General features: G+C 40.9%; 1 protein-coding gene across 1 annotated transcript; it reads right to left on the bottom strand.

Moving 5' to 3' along the window:
• Positions 1–7,298: 7,298 nt before the first annotated feature.
• cUnh1orf159 (chromosome Un C1orf159 homolog) lies at positions 7,299–17,882 on the bottom strand. The gene is made up of 6 exons (XM_080727729.1): positions 17,790–17,882; positions 17,612–17,668; positions 12,079–12,213; positions 10,829–10,854; positions 10,646–10,670; positions 7,299–8,689 (listed from the first exon to the last, which is right to left on the bottom strand). The coding sequence occupies exons 1-6, from the start codon at positions 17,815–17,817 to the stop codon at positions 8,592–8,594; spliced, it is 369 nt and encodes a 122-aa protein (XP_080583855.1). The 5' UTR covers positions 17,818–17,882; the 3' UTR covers positions 7,299–8,591.
• Between the last annotated feature and the right edge of the window lie 2,458 nt (positions 17,883–20,340).

Here is a 20,340-nt window from a genome sequence, read left to right as displayed (position 1 = left end):
TACTGTAATGTATATGATTATTTTCAATCTGTCCTTAAGGAAACGGATATTACGTTTTCCTAGTGGCATACTACATGTATGTAAATAAATATATACTATCTGAGACAGAAATATTTACACATTTACAGTAACAGTAATATGAGATAAAATGTAATGTGGTATAAAGTAACAGTGTAATTCAGGAATTCAGGTAATTGGTTGATGAAAAAGGGTATTTACAGGGGTGCCCTGAGCACGAGAACCCCTAAACGTTACATACCTGTTTTCCAGGCATCTGCTGACCGTGGGTCAGAGGATGTCAGGACCCAAGAGGCCATGGCGATGCACACGAGACACATATCGCCCTGATTCAGGCTGGGGAAGAGGCCCCCTCGCTCTGCAGGAGATATGCAAAGTGCAGAACGCACAACGATGAGTGAATTTCAATGACTATGGACTGCACCTTTGCACCTTTGGTCAGCTTCTGTTGTTTAAATGTCCTATATGAATAAAGTTTGATTTGATTTGAACCTAGTGACAGTACATAAAGAAAGAGATGACTGCACTCACTTGATAAAGAAACGGTTGTCTGTATCCTCTGCTCCTCTGATAGTGGCACTCTGAAAAACGAGTTGACCCTTTTGTTGTTGAACGTGGCGAGGGCTTGGTTGTTGCTGGGTGAATTGACAGGCGTCGCCTGGGCCTCAGCTGGAAACACCCAGGCACCGGACCTTCGGCACCAGCTCCTACCCGGGACGCGCTTTCTTCTCATGGAGAACAAGCCTTTCCAAGTGCTACACCCTCTTTTCTGGTTGACAAGCAGCCCGTCTGTGGCTGCTGCAGCAGATGATGCAGCATCACTAGCCTGGATGTAGCGAGACACGACCCTGATGGGAGAACTGTCCTCCTCTTCCTCAGACTCGACGTACAGCGTGGCCTGTGGAAATGAGAGGTAGTCTAATTCTGGGAATGTGAGATCTCTAGCAGCAAGAGGGCGAGAGCAAGAGAAGATGGGGATGGGTTTTCTCTCCCCGCTTTGGGGATCCTGGGAGGGAGGGAGTGCCATTTCAGATTCGTAGTCAGAGAGGAAGCAGTCATACGTCTTATCCAGTGACAGGCCTTTTGAATCATAGACAGCTACGGATGCAGGGTTGTTCTGTGGCATGTCGTCATCTGTGAAAAGGTGTTCAAACACCTCCGGGAAAGTTATCTGGTAGCTCTCGTCTAGTATGTCACTGTTGGAGAGGAGAGGTGCGGACGTTCTTGTACTTGGCATAGTGCCGTCACTCACGTTGAAAAACGTGTTTTCCTCCAAGGCCTGCTGGCAAGTGCTGAGCAGTGAGTTCTTATCTGGATTGTGAAGTACAGGAGCCTCGTTATCTTTCAGCTGAATCTCTGTGTCGAGGTGATCGTGTATGTTGTGCATACTTCTGCGTTTTGTTATCCCTCTTGTGCATGCAGGCTCAGGGGAGAGGAAGTGATTGGAGGTGTGATCTTGGAAGCCTTGCCCTGTGAGCTGCTCGACGGTAACAGACGTCCCCTTCCCAGCAGGGACCGAGTCCTCGTCCTGTACGTTACTCGTGAACGATGGAGACTCTGTTGTCCTCTGGCTGTCTTGCTTTAGGTCCTCCCGAGGCTCAGGACTTGCGTTTCTACTGGCACCAATAAACTGCCAATATTCTTCCTCAAAATCCGACGAGACTGAAAAGCTCGAGCGATCCGGTTTGGAGTCGTCGAGGTGCGCGAAGTAGCCGGAGTCGGCAGTATCCGATGAATCCATTAGAGACCCATCAGGTAGAAGATATTGTGCGTCACCAGCCATATTATGTGTTTGAGCATCTGTAGAATCTGTTTCTTGAATAGTTTGTGTTTCCCAGGGAGATGGGCTCCCGTTCCTGAGCTGTAAAATGTCTTTGATTGTCAACTTTTCCATTTCATCCCAAAAGGCAGACACAGCAAACACAGGTCGAGTAGAGGTCAACGAATTGGTGCATGTTTCAGGGCTTTCCTCCGTCGAGCAAGGTGTCACTGTTAGATCAGGGAGAGGAGGAAGTGGGCTACATTCAAGGTGATCACCGGATGGTAAAGGCACCATTTCTGTAAGGTCGGGTATCTTCAAAGTCATGTGGGATGTTGAGCTGTGCTTGTCATTATCACATGTCGGTTTGTCATCTGGCATCATTTCAGGGTCGTGATCGGAACATGGGATTATCACTGGGGTGACAACGTGAGCCTGGTCGACTGTGCTTTCATAACTTTGACTTTGCTGTGACAGGTGGCCACGTGAGGGCATTCCGTCCGGTAATGGCTCAACACTAGTTGCTATACAGCTGGAAAGCGTGCTGAAATGTTTATTGTGCGTGTCACGTGAAAACATTTCTGTGGCTTGTGCACTGCTAAAATTACCTGTGAACTCTTCGGGGACGTCATTCTCTGTTGTCATAGATGGGGTATATTGCTGTGATAGCTGATGTATATTAACACACTCATTTTCAGTGAAGAAGTCTAGAAATGGATGTTGGTTTTCCTCTGTCGATTCAGCGGCTGACAGATAGCTGTCAGAATCGTAACTGGTAGTAGAGAAGAATTCTACACTATCTTCACAATCCTCAGACTCTGTAGCAATATCATCTCTGAGTGTAAACATCTCATTTAATGTGGGCGTTGGGAGGTTTCCTGGGTTTTCTAAACTTACTGGTGAGAAGAATGTTTCACATTTGTTATTGTCCATGGTCAGCTCTGTGGTAATTGCCTCCTCAACATGAGACATTTCCTGTTTATCCAAGACATCCTTTTCGTCACCCAAACTCGAAGAGGTAGCGTGCATGTGGGGTGGTTCTGAACCGGGTCCACTGTGATTGTTCACAGGTGACTCTAAGCTTTGACATGATTGTGTGAAGCCTCCCATGGCCGGCACGCCTTCAGATTCATCGGGTTGGTTTGTCTCTAACTCAAGGTCGCCTTCAAACGCAGGCCCCTGTCCATCATGGCAAGAGGGATTAGTGGACTTAAGAAGTTTTTTTTTCCTGCATTTATTTTTTAATGCAAATCTTTGTTGTTGCGTGGGAGTGACATTCACAGTCACAAACCAACGCTCTTTCTCTTCTCTAACGCCTGCACTTCTGTCTGCCTCACACTCTAGTCCCTCTGTGCCGTCCAGCTTCTCTTTGCTGAGCTCTGCTTGTTGGAGGGTGAGCTGTTCAGGTTCCTGGATGTTGGATGTTGGGCCGAATGTCCTAATGTCATTCTGCACTTCGTCATCTGCCTCCTTCACCTCCGTTGATGCTGATGAGGACACTGAAACATCATGGCATGTATCAGTGACTGGCCACAGAACGCTTGTAGACTCACTCTGGTCTGCAAGAAAAGGATCACTCGTTATGCTGCTGCAGCCTTGCACTTCTTCTGTGATCTGGTCTGCAGCAGCCTCGCTTACATTAGTGTCTGTGGTGAGGGTGTTTTCTCCAGGGGAGTGGACAAATATGGGTGAGTCACCATGTGACTTTCCAAGGGCCACCACCACGCTGCCCCTTGTGGGAACGTTGTCCTGTTCTATGTCGACTGTAAGGTCACCTCGCTGTATTGTTTCCGTGCAACGCTGATTGACCTCTACTGATTTCTCTGTGTTGTCGTCGGTGCAGTGCCCTTGTGCCGCCGTGGGCCGGACAGCGCCGGGTTCAAGTGCAGCGGTTGTTGCAACAGTGCTCTGCCATTCCTCATCATGCTGTTCCGCTTCCTCTTCTGAATCACTTAGGCTTGAGTTGTCAGCGTCTGCAACCGTGGGCTGCAGCAGCACACTGCAGTCCTCACTCTCCTCGCAGAAGCTTATCCAATCATACTCTGCAATGTATATGCTGTGATCTAAGTCGTCCATGGTGACACCTCACATGCTCTTTTATCTGAAAACAGGTAAACATAAAGAAGATCACTATTTATTTATTTTCTAAGCGGGAAAATCATCAGAGACTTCAGGGTCCCCAGCTAAATGTGTTAATACAGCATAAATCATCTAACCAAAACTCAAGATATATTGTTTGGCTTTTATGCCTTTATTGCTAGGGATAGACAACTGGCTGACTGGGGGAGAGAGATGGGGAGTGACATGCAGCAAAGGTTGTCGGGATCGGGACTCGAACCTGCGACAGGCTGTCAGGCTACACTGAGCCTACTGTAGGTGCCTGGACCACTGCGCACTTTAATCAAATTTTATAGGTTGTATTAAAAGATAGCAGATGTACACGCTCACAGCACGTTACTTTATGCCACGCTGTGAGCTTGTACATTCTTTACATTTCTTTTAAATCTTGGAATATATGTATTTTTTTTTTTTTGACAAATACATATTCATTTGGGGGTTTGACATGAAAAGATTTGAGAACCACTGTGAACCAACGGCAACTGTCGACTGATTAAAAAATGAGTTGCGTGGTAATATGCAAAGTCCATATATCTTAAGTTGCCAACTTTTCAAAGCTTTTCAGGGCACTGTGCAACTACAGAAATGCATCTCTTTGGGTTTGGCAAAAAGGTTGTTACAGAAATAAATAAACCTTTCAACAAAGCTTTAGAAATGTTAACCAAACCACGGGAAAACAAATTCAGAGGGAAGCGGCAGCAACTTCCTTAAGTCCCTAAAATACACCACCATAGAGACCCACACTCAGAAAACAGATATGAGCCGATACGAAATGTTCTGCGGTCTATGTCACTGCACATGACATATCAGTTTAACAAACAATGCCACTATATAATTTGTCATCAACTATTATTGATGTAAGATACAGTAAACAGTTACATTTGTTACAATTATATATGATTAATGAATTGTATAATTAGACTATTATTGTTGTTGTTATGTTATATATTTTCAGAGAGAGAGAGAGAGAGAGAGAGAGATATTGTAGTTAGGGTTATTTTTTAACCTTGAAGATAGTGGAAGCTGTTGTTAAAATGCCACACACTATTAAATCTACCATAAATCCATTACTAGACATCATTAAGGGCAAGAGGATTGTATTGCTCTTTTCTGTTCATTCTTACAAATAGGACCTACCTGTTGCACAAGGACAAAGCCTCCTCCTGATGATTAAAGCTTTCAGTGCATTCTTCCCACAGGGGCGTACATATACTGCTGCGATGTCCCTGCTGTCCTTGCATGTGTCAGACTGGGACCCAGCCATTCAACAGTTTATAAATAGAGTAGCATGTCTAGTCACATGTAGTCGCTGCTGGCCCAAATGTCCTTGCCTCCCATCCAGAGGTGTAATATTTCCTTCCCTCCCAAAATAGAGGCCCTATCACGTTTGTTGTTCTGTAGGTATGGCTTAGTGTATTATACTATTACATCAAAACAAAGGCAGTGACATTGTGTAATATTTAGATATATTTTATAAAGCCCAGTAATGCCAACCATGTTCATCATTAGCCTACACACAAATGACTCACTGTACATAGGATTATTATTACATGTCATCAAAAATATTTACATTAGTACAGAAGGCATTTTAGATCAGTATACTGAATAGGGCAACATAATAGTTGTGGTTCCTAGAATCTCCAAATTTAGAATGGGAGGCAGAGCCTTCAACTATCCGGCTCCTCTCCTGTGGATTGAGGGTTTCCTTGGACTACGGCTGTGGGACATAATCAGGCGTTATTGGTTATTGTAACTTGCGTTGCCTGTGTTATCTGTGCCCCTCTCTCTCCTCCTCTAAACCCAACCAGTCAAGGCAGATGGTCGCCCACCGGGAGCCAGGTTCTGTTTGTGATTTTTTTTTCCCACCTGCCACCGCCACTAAGTGTTTTGCTCATGTCAGAAATTGTTGTGAAATTCTGTATAGTCTAGACTAGAGGGAATAAAGGGTTATCATGCACACCTACAGAAATATACTTTAACCAGTAAGACACCTAAGGGCGAAAAGCACAGGACGGAATTCGCACAGGACGGAATTCATTTGCAAGTGTGATTCCAGTTGCGGTTGGTTGTTTAAGTTGGACAAATATTTTTCCAAATATGGATGACTGACCTCTATGTTATAGACCACATGAGACTCACACAATATGTCCATATATGGGTATTACAAGCTATAGGCTTAATATTGATAACAGATGTGGCGTTTTTAATAGTTAACTGAAAAAGAAAAAAAAAAAGTTAGTAAACAATAAGTTACTACGAAAACTATGGGAGTTTGTACAAAAAACAAAATGATTTACCCATATTTCTAGATATACCTGTGAAGTGAATAATTAAATACGTTGAAGTTATGTGTTACGAGCGGGCTTACGATTAGTGGCAATAGCCTGCCTGGTGACAAAAGTGATTTTATATCATGGGTGTTTAATGTTCACACACTGCAATTCTATCTGGAACCACAGGCAGCTGACAAAAACGTAAGCCATTTACCATGAGAGGGAGTGTCGCCTCGTGCCACAACCCTGAAACAGTGGTAAAGCAGCCAACAACCCACGACCCTCGAATGGTAAATTGCTTTTCTACCACTTCTACCATATAAATGAAAGAAAACACAGTTGTAACTTGCAAGGTTATTTAGTTACAATCAACTGCAACACAACAGTGGGCGGGGACCATGAGCCAACTCAAGGTTGTTGACTGATTTACCACTGTTTTAAGCCAATCAAAATCCAGTATCTGAACATGTGACCACAAAAAGTGGTAGAAATAATACTTTGGAACCATTGTACACTGTACAGCAGTGTTAGAACAAAGCAAATAGTATATAAAGTAGGTAATCAGGGACTAGGGAAAGGTGCTTTATTTCTGTAAACAATACATAACATCTTAGAATTAAAACATATATACAATACATTATTTGTATAAAACTACAGTATATCTACACGTTTAGTTTTATGGATGGCTGTACAACAGCTAATGTAAAAACAAACAAACAAAAAACATGACTCTACTGCTTGGAATAACCGGAATCTCTCTTAACTCTCTTAACATCCGATTCTGGTAATAAACTGAAGGTGGAAATCACCTTTACCAAAGCTCAATGTAGTGACAATATAAAACTCAATCAGGAACAAAAGAAAGTGCAACAGCCAACAAGACAAATACAGGTAACCAACTTTGTTTAAAGATTGTTGGTAAAGGCCCCATAATGTAATTAAATCAACATGTAATTAATCACAGTTAACATGTCATTAAATGGTCACCATAGTAACACTTCCTAGCTGCAGCTACAGTAAAGCCCAGTAATGACATGAGAACAGACACATTAGAAACATTTGGCAAAGATATGAGTGATGAATGACAGCTACATAACAAACAGAAAAAACAATAACACATTGTAAAAACAAATCAAAGAATGGTTTGGTAACGTAGTGTATTCAGTGTTTCTAGAGGTTACGATTCAACAGCTGACAAGTGCAGTCAAATAAAGTGCATTTTCATTTGGCAATTACATGTTTCAGAACAATCAACTGGTTATCTAGATATTCTAAATTGACCCAAAATAATTGGATTTTAACATGCCTGCCCTTTTAAGGGAGGGATAAAGGAAGGAGAAAAAAAAGCAAACCTTTCTTGTTGTTAATGCTACTGTAAAACAAGAACATGTTTAGGAGGAATGGGATGGATGGCATGGTAGTGTTTGTTCATTTTGTCAAGTAAAGAATGAGTCACTATGCATTCAGCTAGGAAAAAATAAGATAACTGGAAGATAACTTTAACAATATCACTGTAATGTATTGGTAATTAAAGAGGCACATTTCAAATAGTCTGGAAAGCAACCTCAGTGATGTCCAATACAATTCCTCTCACTACCATTTCCCCAAGTCCACCACCGTGAAACACACTATTGCTCTCGAAATAACATTTCCGTTGTTTCCGATTCTCAAGCTCACAGATCAAAATGCAAGTATGGGAATAAATACCAAAAAATGTGCAAACAAATGCAACACAGTGGATTACACACAAACCTCAAAAAGAAACTCAAAAATGGATGACACTGGCATCGTTCACCATAGCTCACACGAGGAGGTTAACCTGGCATCTTAGCATTACAAACAACATTCAACATAATACTGTACATTAAAATTACACTAGTGCAGGTTCTCCACAAGCTTCAGATTTAACCTAAATGACAAAAGCAGTCCACTGAGCAATGCACTTAAGGCACGGTCTCTCCAAGGTTTAATTCTACCTACGAGGGCAGATTCTGCAAATGCTGAACAGAGCGTTCTTTTTTGCAGAAATCCCCAAATGGCAACTAAGGCAGAATCCGCCCTCATAGGTAGAATTAAACTTCGGTGTGATCGCGCCCTTAAGCCAAATTGATCATCACACATCTGTCATTCTACAGCAACAAACAGACCAACTGTTTAATCATACAGGTGGATCTAAGGCGGCCAGTGCAATATTTTCTCTTGGGTATTTTTTAGCAGGACATTGAAAATGACAGAATGTACAGAAAGAGCGACAGCCACACAATGGAGCAGATACTTAATGACTGAGTCAGTTACATTCCACCACCATTTAAATAAAATGCCACATCTTTGCACCACTGGCAGTTCCTTCACATGTTAAGAAAAAAATTTACATCTTTCCTGAGGCATTTCTTCCCTCGTAGCGCCAACGAGCCGATACACCACTACACGTTGTCGTAGACTTTGGTGGTTGCCGTGGTGGGTATTGTGGCAGTTCTGGCTGTAGAAGGCCTCTCCCTTCTGACATATCTTGGCTTCCTCACTTAAGAGTAACAAAAAAACAAAACAAAAAACGGCATAACTGAGAGAAAGGATCATGATGAAACCAGTTTGTGAAACCAGTGTTGATTTTCTAAACACACCAGGGATCACATTTATCTTCTTCTCTTTACTTTTACTGATATTTGTCTGCAGACAATGTAAAGACAATTACAGTACATTTCAAATTTAAGTTATTAAGAAGCATGTCTTTGGATATATTCGTGTGTGCATGTGTACAGATCCATCTGAAGAAAATGCATGCAGATGCCATAACACAGACTGCAGAAACTTCACACTGGACTTCAAGCAACTCTGACTTCAGAAGGTAAACATTTCTGTATTATAAATCCTTGTTTTGAGTGGTCTTGTGTAATGTAATATTTGAGATATGGATTTTTTTATATTCATGAGCTGTATGCCATAAAGATTCTAAATATCTTTGAATATTTCTGCATGCACAATCTATCTAGAATACATGAAAGTTTCAATGTTTGAATTATAATATAGGAGAAAATGAACTTTTACACAATTATATATGTATATGTTTTGATGGATCTTAAAATAAGTTTTAAATATCTCTATATAGTGTTTGTCCAATAGCTCTTTAGTAAACATTAAAGGACCCATCGTCATATAATTGGTACTCAATGCTCATTATAATATGGCACCATACTTGTCTGCTTGGCCTACAGTATGTCTCAGAGGAGGGCTGTTTGGACAGTTCAGAAATCCGCCTACCATTTACATCATCGATGGGGAATCCAAGCTAATAGAAACTGCAGGCTTTCTAACCTTGGAAAGTTAGCATGTTATAATAGAAGCCATTGTTCTTGCGTTCATTAAAATCGTAAATAAATAAAAAAGAAGTATCTTGTTTGAAAAAAGAAACCTGCCTAACAACGATGTCACTGGTAGGCGGGTTTCTGAAGTGTCGAGAGTCCTCCTTTGAGAGACAGACTGAGTAGGGGGAAACCTTTTTACCATTTCATCATTAGTGATTATATTTAGAGAAATGGGTGATGTCATCCTTTAAATATATTTTCAGGCCAGGATACCAATTTTATCCAATCAGGAGTGAGACCTCATACAGGATACACTGTCAGGATAAACAAGTTACATTGGAAGTGATGACACAAAGAAATGAGCAGACACATTTGGAACTGGAACACTAGAATATTGAAGCTGATACATTGGGTACTCTCTCCTGATTGGATGAAATTATCATCCCATCTGAAAATGCACTTTGTGTTTGCTAAACAGCTGGAGAGATGGGGAGGCATCAATCTTTACCAATTAATTTCCAAAACTTTTCCAAAACTTTTCCAGAATATTTAACCCGATTTCCAGGACTATATACAGTAACAATAATTCAGCTCAATAACGAGTCGCTTACTCCTATGCACAATTCCCAAAGACAGGTAGTGTATGCCAGTGGTTCTCAACCTTTTCAGGCCGTGACACCCGAAATAATCATGTTTTAACTGGGGACCCGGCCCCCTGACGAGCACTAAGAGTTGAGGAATTTTGTATAACACGGTTCTATTGTGAAAATAGCAGATCTACATGCTCACTGTTGCGAGGCATTGTGAGCATGTAGATCGGCTATTTTCACAATTTCTGCCTCTATATATTTGACAATTTGGCCCATGTTTAATTTGTCATTTCAGAGGTATTAACAAAATCAATAACCAAAGATAATGCATAGCTATTTTTCCAGGACCTTCCAGGACCCTTGATCAATTCCAAAACTTTTCCAGTACTGGAAAAATATTTTTCTAATTTCAAAATATTTCCAGGAATTTCATGACCTTGGGAACCCTGACTACAATATTGAAGCTGATAAATTGGGTACTCTCTCCTGATTGGATGAAATTATCATCCCACCTGTTTGCTAAACAGCCTGAGAGATGGGGAGGCATCTGTTATTGAACCAAACACAAAAGTGTAGTGTTATTACCTGAGGATGAGGGTATCATAACAGCCTGTAAAGAGAGAAAAATAATAGTTCTTGAGACAGGCCAAGAATCATCACTTCTATCATTATACAGAACCTTCAGAAGTAAATCATAACATGCGTACGTACTCGAAGATAGTAAAGTAAATTACAGTAAATTAATAAATCAAATGAAAAATGACTTACCGTTTCACTTGGCTGGAATATGAAGGCTGTGAAAGTACATGGAAAATGTTTTAACCAGTGTTGGCATACTTCATTAAACAAGACAATGTTAACAAGATGGATCATCATAGCTTGGAGAATAGGCCATTTACTTCAAGCAATTCTCTCTTTTTATTATTTTGCTTTATCCACCTGTTTCTGTGAGAATTTACTATAGCATTATTTGCGGGAAACTTCCGGTTAACAGCAGACATACAAGCTCGCGTCGCGTCGCAGATGCAACCGTTGTGAGCTTGTAGATCACTCTCGGCTGCGGCGCCGGAAGCTGCCTGCACATTCTGCGCAATGCACGATGGGATGTTGGAAAGTTGTGGATACAATTAACATACAAAGAACATACAAATGCCCGCCCACCCACCCTCAGAGCCGTAAAAAAACAGGACAAAGACAAAACATGCACACAGTAAAAAAAATAAAAAAGGGAAATAAAAATAACACAGAATAAATAAAATCGCACTATGTTGCAGTACAGTTTCTGCCTCCATGCTCTCTATAAATGACAGGGAAGGTTGCCAGGCTGTGTCAAATTTAGAAATGGAACCCCGAAGGGAATACCTAATTCTCTCCAACTTAACCCATTTAGGCCTAGAATTATTGAATGCTTTAACCAGTGAAAAATAGCAGATATACAGATATATAGATCTGCTATTTTTGAAAAAGTCGTGAAAATGTGTGCAAATCTTTGGATATATGTATTTTCAAAGCGAACGTTTGTAAAAAAAAAAATTTGCTTCTGGGTGGTCCCTGGAAGTAAATATTTTGAGATGGGGGTCCGTGGCCAAATAAATATCATTATGGGGGTCCTTCACATGAAAAGGTTTGAGAACCACTGACATTGTAGTCTCTTAAGAACAGACAAACTGAGCTCCAGTTAAGTGAAAAGGACCTTTTCTTTGACGATGGCTGGCCAGATTGCTGACATAGAAACATAGGTTTTTCAAAAAATCTTAGAAGGATTCAAAAGACACTTATAGAATCGGGTCAAAATTCTAATTTTCACGATTTTTCAAAAATAGCAGATCTACAAGCTCGCATCGTGGCACTCGGTGCCGCGCTGTGAGCTTGTATATCTGCTATTTTTTAATAAGCATAAAATAATAATACACAATAATGTGTACCCGTTCTGATTAATATAATGCATAACCTCTCTAACCCAATGCGAGTAAGTGGGAGGAAGAGGTTCCTTCCATTTAAAAAAGTGTATCACTCACCCTTGTTACGGCGGTAGAAGATGCCCGGGAGTCGGTTTGAGCGTTTGAGGTAGAAAAAGGAGGCGACGGACAGAATCAGGAAGAGGCTAATCATCAGAGTACCGAGGAGGAGAGAAGCCGCCACACCTGGTCCTCCTGCTCCAAGACACAATCATGATAGAACATGAGACAACGGTGGCGGGTATCTCCCAGACAGTGAGTAGGGTGTGTAGTTACTTTGCAGATATAAATTAGAATATTATAAAACATACATAAACCATTTAGCCCTATTTGGGCTATTTTATACCTTGGGTATTTTCAAACATTTTGTACTTTTACTTTTGGTACTTTTAAGTACATTTTGATGCCAACACTTTCATACTTTTCCTCAAGTACACTTTGAATTTTACTGACTTTTACTTGTAACAGAGTATTTTATATTGCAGTATTGATACTTCTACTTAAGTAAAACATTTGAGTACTTTTTCCACCACTGCCCCCAGATAAGGGTTGGGATCCTGAATCGGAATCGATTCCATCACATGGAACCACTTCCCGAATTTTCTACAGCACCATCAGAGCTGGTTATGTGGACTTCACGTTCGCTATACAATTACAATAACGGTGGTTCTCAAACTTTTACATTTCAATGACCACCACAAGTTGTACACATGTGTCATTTGTACACCTTGAGTGTACAAATGAAACCAAAAAAGGGTCAATTTTCTATGATGTTATCTTGTGCTTATACTTATACTGACACTCATACATACATACACACACACATATGCATGCACATACACACAAAGCCAGACGTAGGAGCAGTAGCACCACTCAAAAACATGAGCCTCATGAAAGGGAACAAACTACAACTCTCTTTTGTTGCATTTTATATTAACAATATATTTTTGGCCTAGTGTATATACACTATCCACTTGAGTCCACCAAATAAAGGGGAAGAAGAGGAATGTAGTTCGAGATGGCCATCATTGGTCAACTGCACATTGTGAGCAGAATATGGCTGAGACACACACACACACACACACACACACACACACACACACACACACACACACACACACACACACACACACACACACACACACACACACACACACACACACACACACACACACACACACACACACACACACACACACACACACACACACACACACACACACACACACACGGCCGGATCCTTCCTGAGTCCATGGGCCTGGTGAGGAAAAAGTTGTTTAAACAGCCAAATGGAATAACACAATATGCGCATTCACTGATATGACGTTTCCAAGTTATACCGTGTAAAAGGTCTCAACCACAAGGGTTTCAACAACTAGTACAGGCACATTCTTTGGGTGCTTAAGCACCTGCCTAAGATTTCTTTCTAATGGCCTGCCCAACACTCGTGGCCATGACCCTTGTCAAGAAGAACATTTGACAAATAATAATTTCACTTAAATGACAACTTTGTTTTTTTACAACAAGGGTTTATATTTTAGATCATTAGAGAAAATAAAAAAATTAGTGTTAAAATGTTTTTCTTTCTATCGTTTTAGTGATTTTAACGATTTTGATGGGAGTATGAACCCTTGTTGTAAAAAACTAAAGTTGGCCTTTAATTTCATCATAATTATTATTCATGATTATATTATAATCAAAATGAGCTGGCTGCTATCAGTCAGTTTTAGTTTCACTTTTCACCTAATGCAGTCAAGTGCCCTCCCACCTCATTAATCTTGCAGACTGCATTGCAAACAACTTGAGACAGACACTCAGCAAGCATTGTAAAAGTTCGCTCCCCATACCCATTTAGGCCTAGGGTTATTGAATGCCAGTGGAAAATAGCAGATATACAAGCTCACAGCGCGGCACCGAGTGCCGCGCTGCGAGCTTGTAGATCTGCTATTTTTGAAAAAGTTGTGAAAATGTGTGCAGATCTTTGACTATATGTATTTTCAACGCGAACGTTTGTAACTCAAACCCCCAAATCAAACCCTGGAACTAAATATTTTGAGATAGGGGTCCGTGGCCAAATACATATCATTTTGGGGGTCCTTCACATGAAAAGGTTTGAGAACCACTGACACATTAGTCTCTCAAGAACAGACTAACTGAGCTCCATTTAAGTGAAAAGGACCTTTTCTTTGACAATGGCTAGCCAGATTTCTGACATAGAAACATAGGTTTTTCAAAAAGTCTTCAAAAAGATTCAAAAGACACTTATAGAATCGGGTCAAAATTCTAATTTTCACGATTTTTCTAAAATAGCAGATCTACAAGCTCGTTAAAGCATAAAATAATGATACGCAATAATGTGTACCTGTTCTAAATGGGTTAATAAATCTTTTTACACTTCAGGTTTTGTGCGGATTAGCTACAAAACGGAGATGTGTTCATTTCATGACCTTTTGTTAGCTTGGTTTGTACAGAGTCAGGCTAATTGTTTTCCCCCATTTCCAACAAATGTGATAGTTAAGTAAACTGGCTCCTGGCTTTAGTTTGCCCTCATCTTAAAGTTAAGATGTTAAGCTGTTTGAAATCTGGGAATTTTGAGAGATTAGGCTGTTTGAGACCCCGAGGCTCCACCAGAGTTAGTGTCGAAGTGTCCCTGAGCAAGACGCCGAACCCCTAACCTGATTGCTCCCGATGTGCAGGTTGGTGCCTTGCATGGTTTCCTCCGCCATCGGTGTATAATATATGTGTCCCAGCACCCCCAGCAGCTAGTCATCTCGGGGACTGTCATTATTCCCTGTAGCCAAAATGATTTTTTTTTTTTTTTTGCTCTTTTTTTTTTTATGCCACAACAGCATCTCATAATATCTAGGCTACATTTCACTTAAACGCCAGAGCTTAACTCTGCATGTAAATAAGACTTTTTTTAATTAATGTGAGAGATCGGTACATAATTCTGTTAGTCCTCCCAGTTTATATTAGCTAAAATGCTAACTAGCCAGCCTTTGTTAGCCGTTTGTAGCCAAATGCGGTAATATCGGGACTCCATTACTTAGCGAAGCAACCCACAGTATTTATCCCATTAATTTAATGCCACGTGTGTTCCAAATGAACAATTATTAACCACGTAATGTATGATTTTGTGTATTATTATTTATTATTCTTCCGCCGTTCTTGACTTCCGCTGTTTCTTCTTCTACGCTGGTGAAATGATCCTGGAGCGGCCTGGAGACGTCTGTGACGTATGCTCCGGTGCGGAAGCTTCCTTTGTCACTGAGTTAGCTTAGCATTGAATAGATCAGTGTCGTCCTAAACTATCTAATTCTAACGTTCAGGGTGTTTGTTTTTTTGGACAATAAATTGACAGCCAAGAAAACATGGATGGAATGCAATCGTTCACTCGCCGTCGGAAAGTTGACTTTAGAGTAGACTATTCTGGTTGACTGGCTATGAGTGGCTAACGGCTAACGCTAGCTAGCGTTAGCTAGCGCTAGCTGCAGCGCTAGCTGCAGGCTATAAACAAATAAAACGTGACCCAACTCTATTGTTGCTCTCTTCTACAAGCTCACAACGCGAGGCGGTTAAGCCTGTAGATTGTGTTTTATTATCAGGTCAAATAATCCTTCTGGCTGAAGTTACACAATCACTGATTATGCTACATTTAGCACAGTTAGCCCTGTTGCACACGTAATAGGTTCACTTCAACCTCGTGTTGAGCAGTTAATCCTATTTGCTACGTACGTCTACAAAAACCTTCATATTTCAAAGATAACGTGCTTACTGAAGTCTCACAGATGTCACAGTATGGTACGCTCAAGCAGAATTACCCGTATCTTTCGTATTGTTTAATAAACTGCATTTTAATCCGATCAGATGCCATTTTCTGTTGTTTTTCAGCCATGCGACCCCATCGGTTGCGAGGTGTACTGCACTTAGATACATTAATACCTTTTTAAGGAAACGACGACCGATCGGATTAAAATGCTCCTCATTAAATAATACGATCATTACGGGACATTCTGCTGGAGCGTACCCTATGGTGACATCTGTGAGCCTTCACTAAGCAATTTATCTTTGTAATCTGACCGTTTGTGTAGACGTATGTAGCAAATTGGTTAAACTGCTTCACGGTTGGCGCACTGTAGCGTCTTTACATTTAGCCCAATAATGCTTGAGTGAGATGCTGTTGTGGCATTATCTTTTTAGAGAGCAATAACTAAAGTTTAAAACATACATAAACCACTTTAGCCCTATGTTATACCAAGGCTATTTGAAAATAGACGATCTACAAGCTCACAACGCATTGCGGTGCGACGCGTTGTGAGCTTGTAGATCTGCTATTTTCAAACATTTTGTACTTTTACTTTTGGTACTTTAAGTACATTTGGATACCAATACTTTTGTACTTTTACTCAAGTACATTTTTTATTCTGGACTTTTACTTGTAACAGAGTGATTCTACATTGCAGAATTGATACTTTACTTTATTATAAAATGTTGGTACTTTTTCCACCACTGTGTAAACGTTTGTGTTCTCATGCCAATAAAGCTTCTTTGAATTGAAGATTGAATTGAAGATTGCTCCCCATGTGGCGGAGTCAGGTCATTGCAGGTTAGAAATTTATTTAAAACTTGAATATCTCAAAAGTACTATTTCAGCATGGCATCATTCTATAAGCCATATCTTCAAAACTGTTGGGTCAATCTCCACAACCAATATATCATTTTGTAGCTATGATCCCCAGCTTTCAAATGAAATGAAAAAATGAAAATGAAAAAAATTGCAATGACTGGCTCCTGGGGAGATTGGGACACATATGTGTGAATGGGTGAATGTAATACACAATCTCTGTAAAGCACCGTGGATAAAGGCGCCGGACGGACAGACATTCACTAAATTAATAGTTAGATGGTCCAGGCCGCCATGTGACGAGTTTCTTATTTTGACGCTGGATGGTGCTGTTCGCTAGCTTATGGATCACCATTATTTCCGGGTAAACTGGAGGGACACCCCTTTTTTAGGAAACAAAAGCCATAATGAATGTGTATGAGGAAAGGGGCTAAGCGCAAGCTTGACGCGGAAGCGTATATCTTTTTGAGTGGATCATCGTATGATTTTTCATAGGTTAGTGAAAAATCTGAAAGCGTGGCGGGGAAGGACATAAGTCGCAAAAAGAATATTGACACTTATTAGCCTGCAGACCCCCCATGTGAAAAGATATGCCAGGCAGTGGGACCCTATATAAGAGAAGATTTTTACGGCTCTAGCAGGGATTTTCAACCATTTTAATTTCAAGGACCCTCAGTTTGACTTACATTAGGCCACGGACCCACATTTAATGGTATTTCTATCTCTGGGACCCCAGTTTATTTTGTAAAATCAACGTTGCTTTAACTCTGAAATTACAAATGGAACCAAATGGAATCAACAGACCCATAGGGTCAATTTGGTTCCTAACTATCTATCATTTAGCTGGGGACCTCCTGGAACTACCTCAAGGACCCTTGGGGGTCCCCGGACCCCACTTTGAGAACCACTGCTGTATGACATTAAAAAGGTAAATGAATATAATTCAGTTATAAAAATGTGGTTACTTACCAATTTTAGGAAGGACAGTTGTTACAGTTGTATGATTCTTTCTCTCCACAGTGTAATCTAGTGAACAGACAAAGGTGACAAATCAAAAACCTGTAAGTACCGTAATGTAATATGCAAGCATCGTATGAATCAACCAATGACAAATTACGGGTTACCAAAATCAACCCCAAATGCTTACTGTAGCTGCAGGCCGTTAAATTCTCCATGTCCAGAACAGCTGAATCACAATGTATGCATATGGTGTTGCTGTTCTCTAGGACACGCCAATAGCAACCTGAATAAATGAAAACAAGCATATAACTTAGCCTTGCGTAGCCAGGCTTACTCATCTGCGAAGAGAAAAGCCTGGTGACAATATCAGGCAGAGACTGTTCAACTTCCGCCGCGAGAATTTCACCGGCAGACTACAACGCATGACGTAACTTCTGTTTAACACAGCACTTCCGCCACTTCCGCTAGAACCAACCAGAAGTCTTATTGTGGCCAGGGTGCATATAACTCAACTAACTTGTTCACACGACTCAGAACTTTAACTTATATGTTCAAGTTCGTATGTATCAGTTATCATCAACAGTTTAGTGATCCATAAAGGGGGTTATCTCCATGCTGGCTTGTGTTGGACATTTTTTACCACAGACATACAAAATGGGCAGACAATAATAATACCAAAAACACATAAAGAGCAAGGCCTGAATTACCATTTGTACACTCTCACAACTAGGGGGTCCTTGCAAACAAAACATTTGAGAACCACTAGTACTAGTGGACTCCTAATGTGCCATATTGTCTTAGTAAATCAGTGTCATACATATTCTGAGGAATGCCTGGAGACTTGACATTCAGTAATTGGGGCTTATGATGATCAAAAATGATCCTTATACTGTTAGATACTGTTAGAACATCTGAAATTTGGCACAGAAAAGCCCAACTCTTTACCACAGACACATTAGTCCATGTACAGACATATTGATGACCCCTGGATCCATGCCTGTCCAACCTTTTAATTTAACTGAGGGCAAATTACCTGGTTCACAGTGAGTGACATTTGAACATGAACTGTTCACCCTCTGTCTCTCGCCACAGCATTCTATAGAGTTTTGATGAAGAGCCTATGGACAGAAGATGATCCACAATTTACAATTACAATTTAGGCATTTAGCAGACGCTCTTAATCCAGCGTGATTTACAATAAGCAAGGACATCACTAGCTCTGGTCCATCGCGTCTCCTCCCGGAGACGCTCTGACAGACCCGTCTGCAAATGGCTAGACTCGAGATTGTCGGCCCCTCCGAGCGCTCAACATCAGTCAAAATAAACAAAACTGTTTCACTACTCACCAAACCAAAGGTAGTTTTGCGCTGTTGAAAGTCTATTCTCCGCGGTGGTGAACCTCTCAGCACCCCACCCACTCTGCAAAATACACTATTTTTGGCATGAAATAAAGTGCATCCAACTCGACCGCCGCATATTTCCGGGTTGTGAACCATTGTATCTGCGGTGGCCGCTAGGTGGCTCGAGGTGGGTGCGTTTTATTTCATGACAAAAATAATGTATTTTACAGAGTAGGTGGGGTGCTGAGGGGTTCACCACCGCGGAGAATAGACTTTCAACAGCGCAAAACTACCTTTGGTTTGGTGAGTAGTGAAACAGTTTTGTTTATTTTGAATGATGTTGAGCGCTCGGAGGGGCCGACAATCTCGAGTCTAGCCATTTCCCGACGGGTCTGTCAGAGCGTCTCCGGGAGGAGACGCGATGGACCAGAGCTAGGAGGACATCACAAAGTAATACAACAAATGCATGGTCATCTAGGATTGTAGGTAAACCAAGAACCTATCATCATTTGTATGAATGGAGTACAACAAGCCCAAAAGCTTTCTTGTGGTCTTTATCCTTTTAGTTGACCTTCTATCAGTGACCTGTACTGTCCTGTCCTATACATTTTCCTATGCAAACTTCTAATAAAGTATTCAGTCAATCAATCTGTCAGTTTAACAGTAGAATAACAAAACAATCTATAATCTGTAGATTGAATCTAAATTCCATTTTAGCCTTTGCGGTTTTCCATTAGCCTGCAAGGTCGTCGAGGCTAGGGCAAGTGCTACGTTAAGTGCTATGGGCTAAAGTGGAGTCTGAAATGAAGAGGCAGAAGATTGGAAGTGAGTCTGCAGTGATCCGAGTTCCCAGATTTTTCAAGGCAATGGGGAGTTTGTTTGTTCCACAGTTTGGGAGCCAGAAGGGAGAAGAGTCTGGGATGTGTGCCAGTTTGATCTCCATTCGTAAGCCCGAAAAATAACTGCCAAAAGTGTCTAACTAGAAGTAATAAGGCGAAATGTTGCCCAGCTGGAACTTCCTGTAGCCCAGAACTTCCGGTTAGACACCTTTGGCAGTCAAGTATTAGTTGACTGCCTAAACTTGACTGTTGGCAGTCAGTCAAGTCATGGACACTTTAATTGTTTTTACTTCCCTATACCGTTGCTCTGTATGCTTCTTGTTTTTGCCTTATTTTGCCATTTTAAATAATGTGCAGAACAGTGAACAATATTAAAAAACATCTAGTTCTAATGGTTCTTTACAGAGGGTGACATTAATTCCATCCATACCTTAGTTACAGGTGTCTCAGGTCTGATAAGAATCACAGTTGCTGCCAAGATCATGAGGAATGACAGAGCCATAATGGAACCTTAGGAAATCAAAGACATCAGAATGACTGTATACTCTCACAACAAGTT

The sequence above is a fragment of the Nannobrachium achirus genome, assembly GCF_963921795.1.
Source record: "Nannobrachium achirus genome assembly, chromosome: 6".
Classification (NCBI taxonomy): Eukaryota; Metazoa; Chordata; class Actinopteri; order Myctophiformes; family Myctophidae; genus Nannobrachium; species Nannobrachium achirus.
Note: the sequence above shows the minus strand (reverse complement) of the source record. Positions and strands in the feature narration are given on the sequence as shown.

Coding starts and splice junctions, on each gene's coding strand:
- cUnh1orf159 (XM_080727729.1), bottom strand. CDS start 17,817: ATGGAGAATTTAACGGCCTGCAGCTACA. Junction 12,214..17,611: donor AACTGTCCTTCCTAAAATTG/GTAAGTAACCAC, acceptor GTCTTGGAGCAG/GAGGACCAGGTGTGGCGGCT. Junction 10,855..12,078: donor CTTCTACCGCCGTAACAAGG/GTGAGTGATACA, acceptor GTACTTTCACAG/CCTTCATATTCCAGCCAAGT.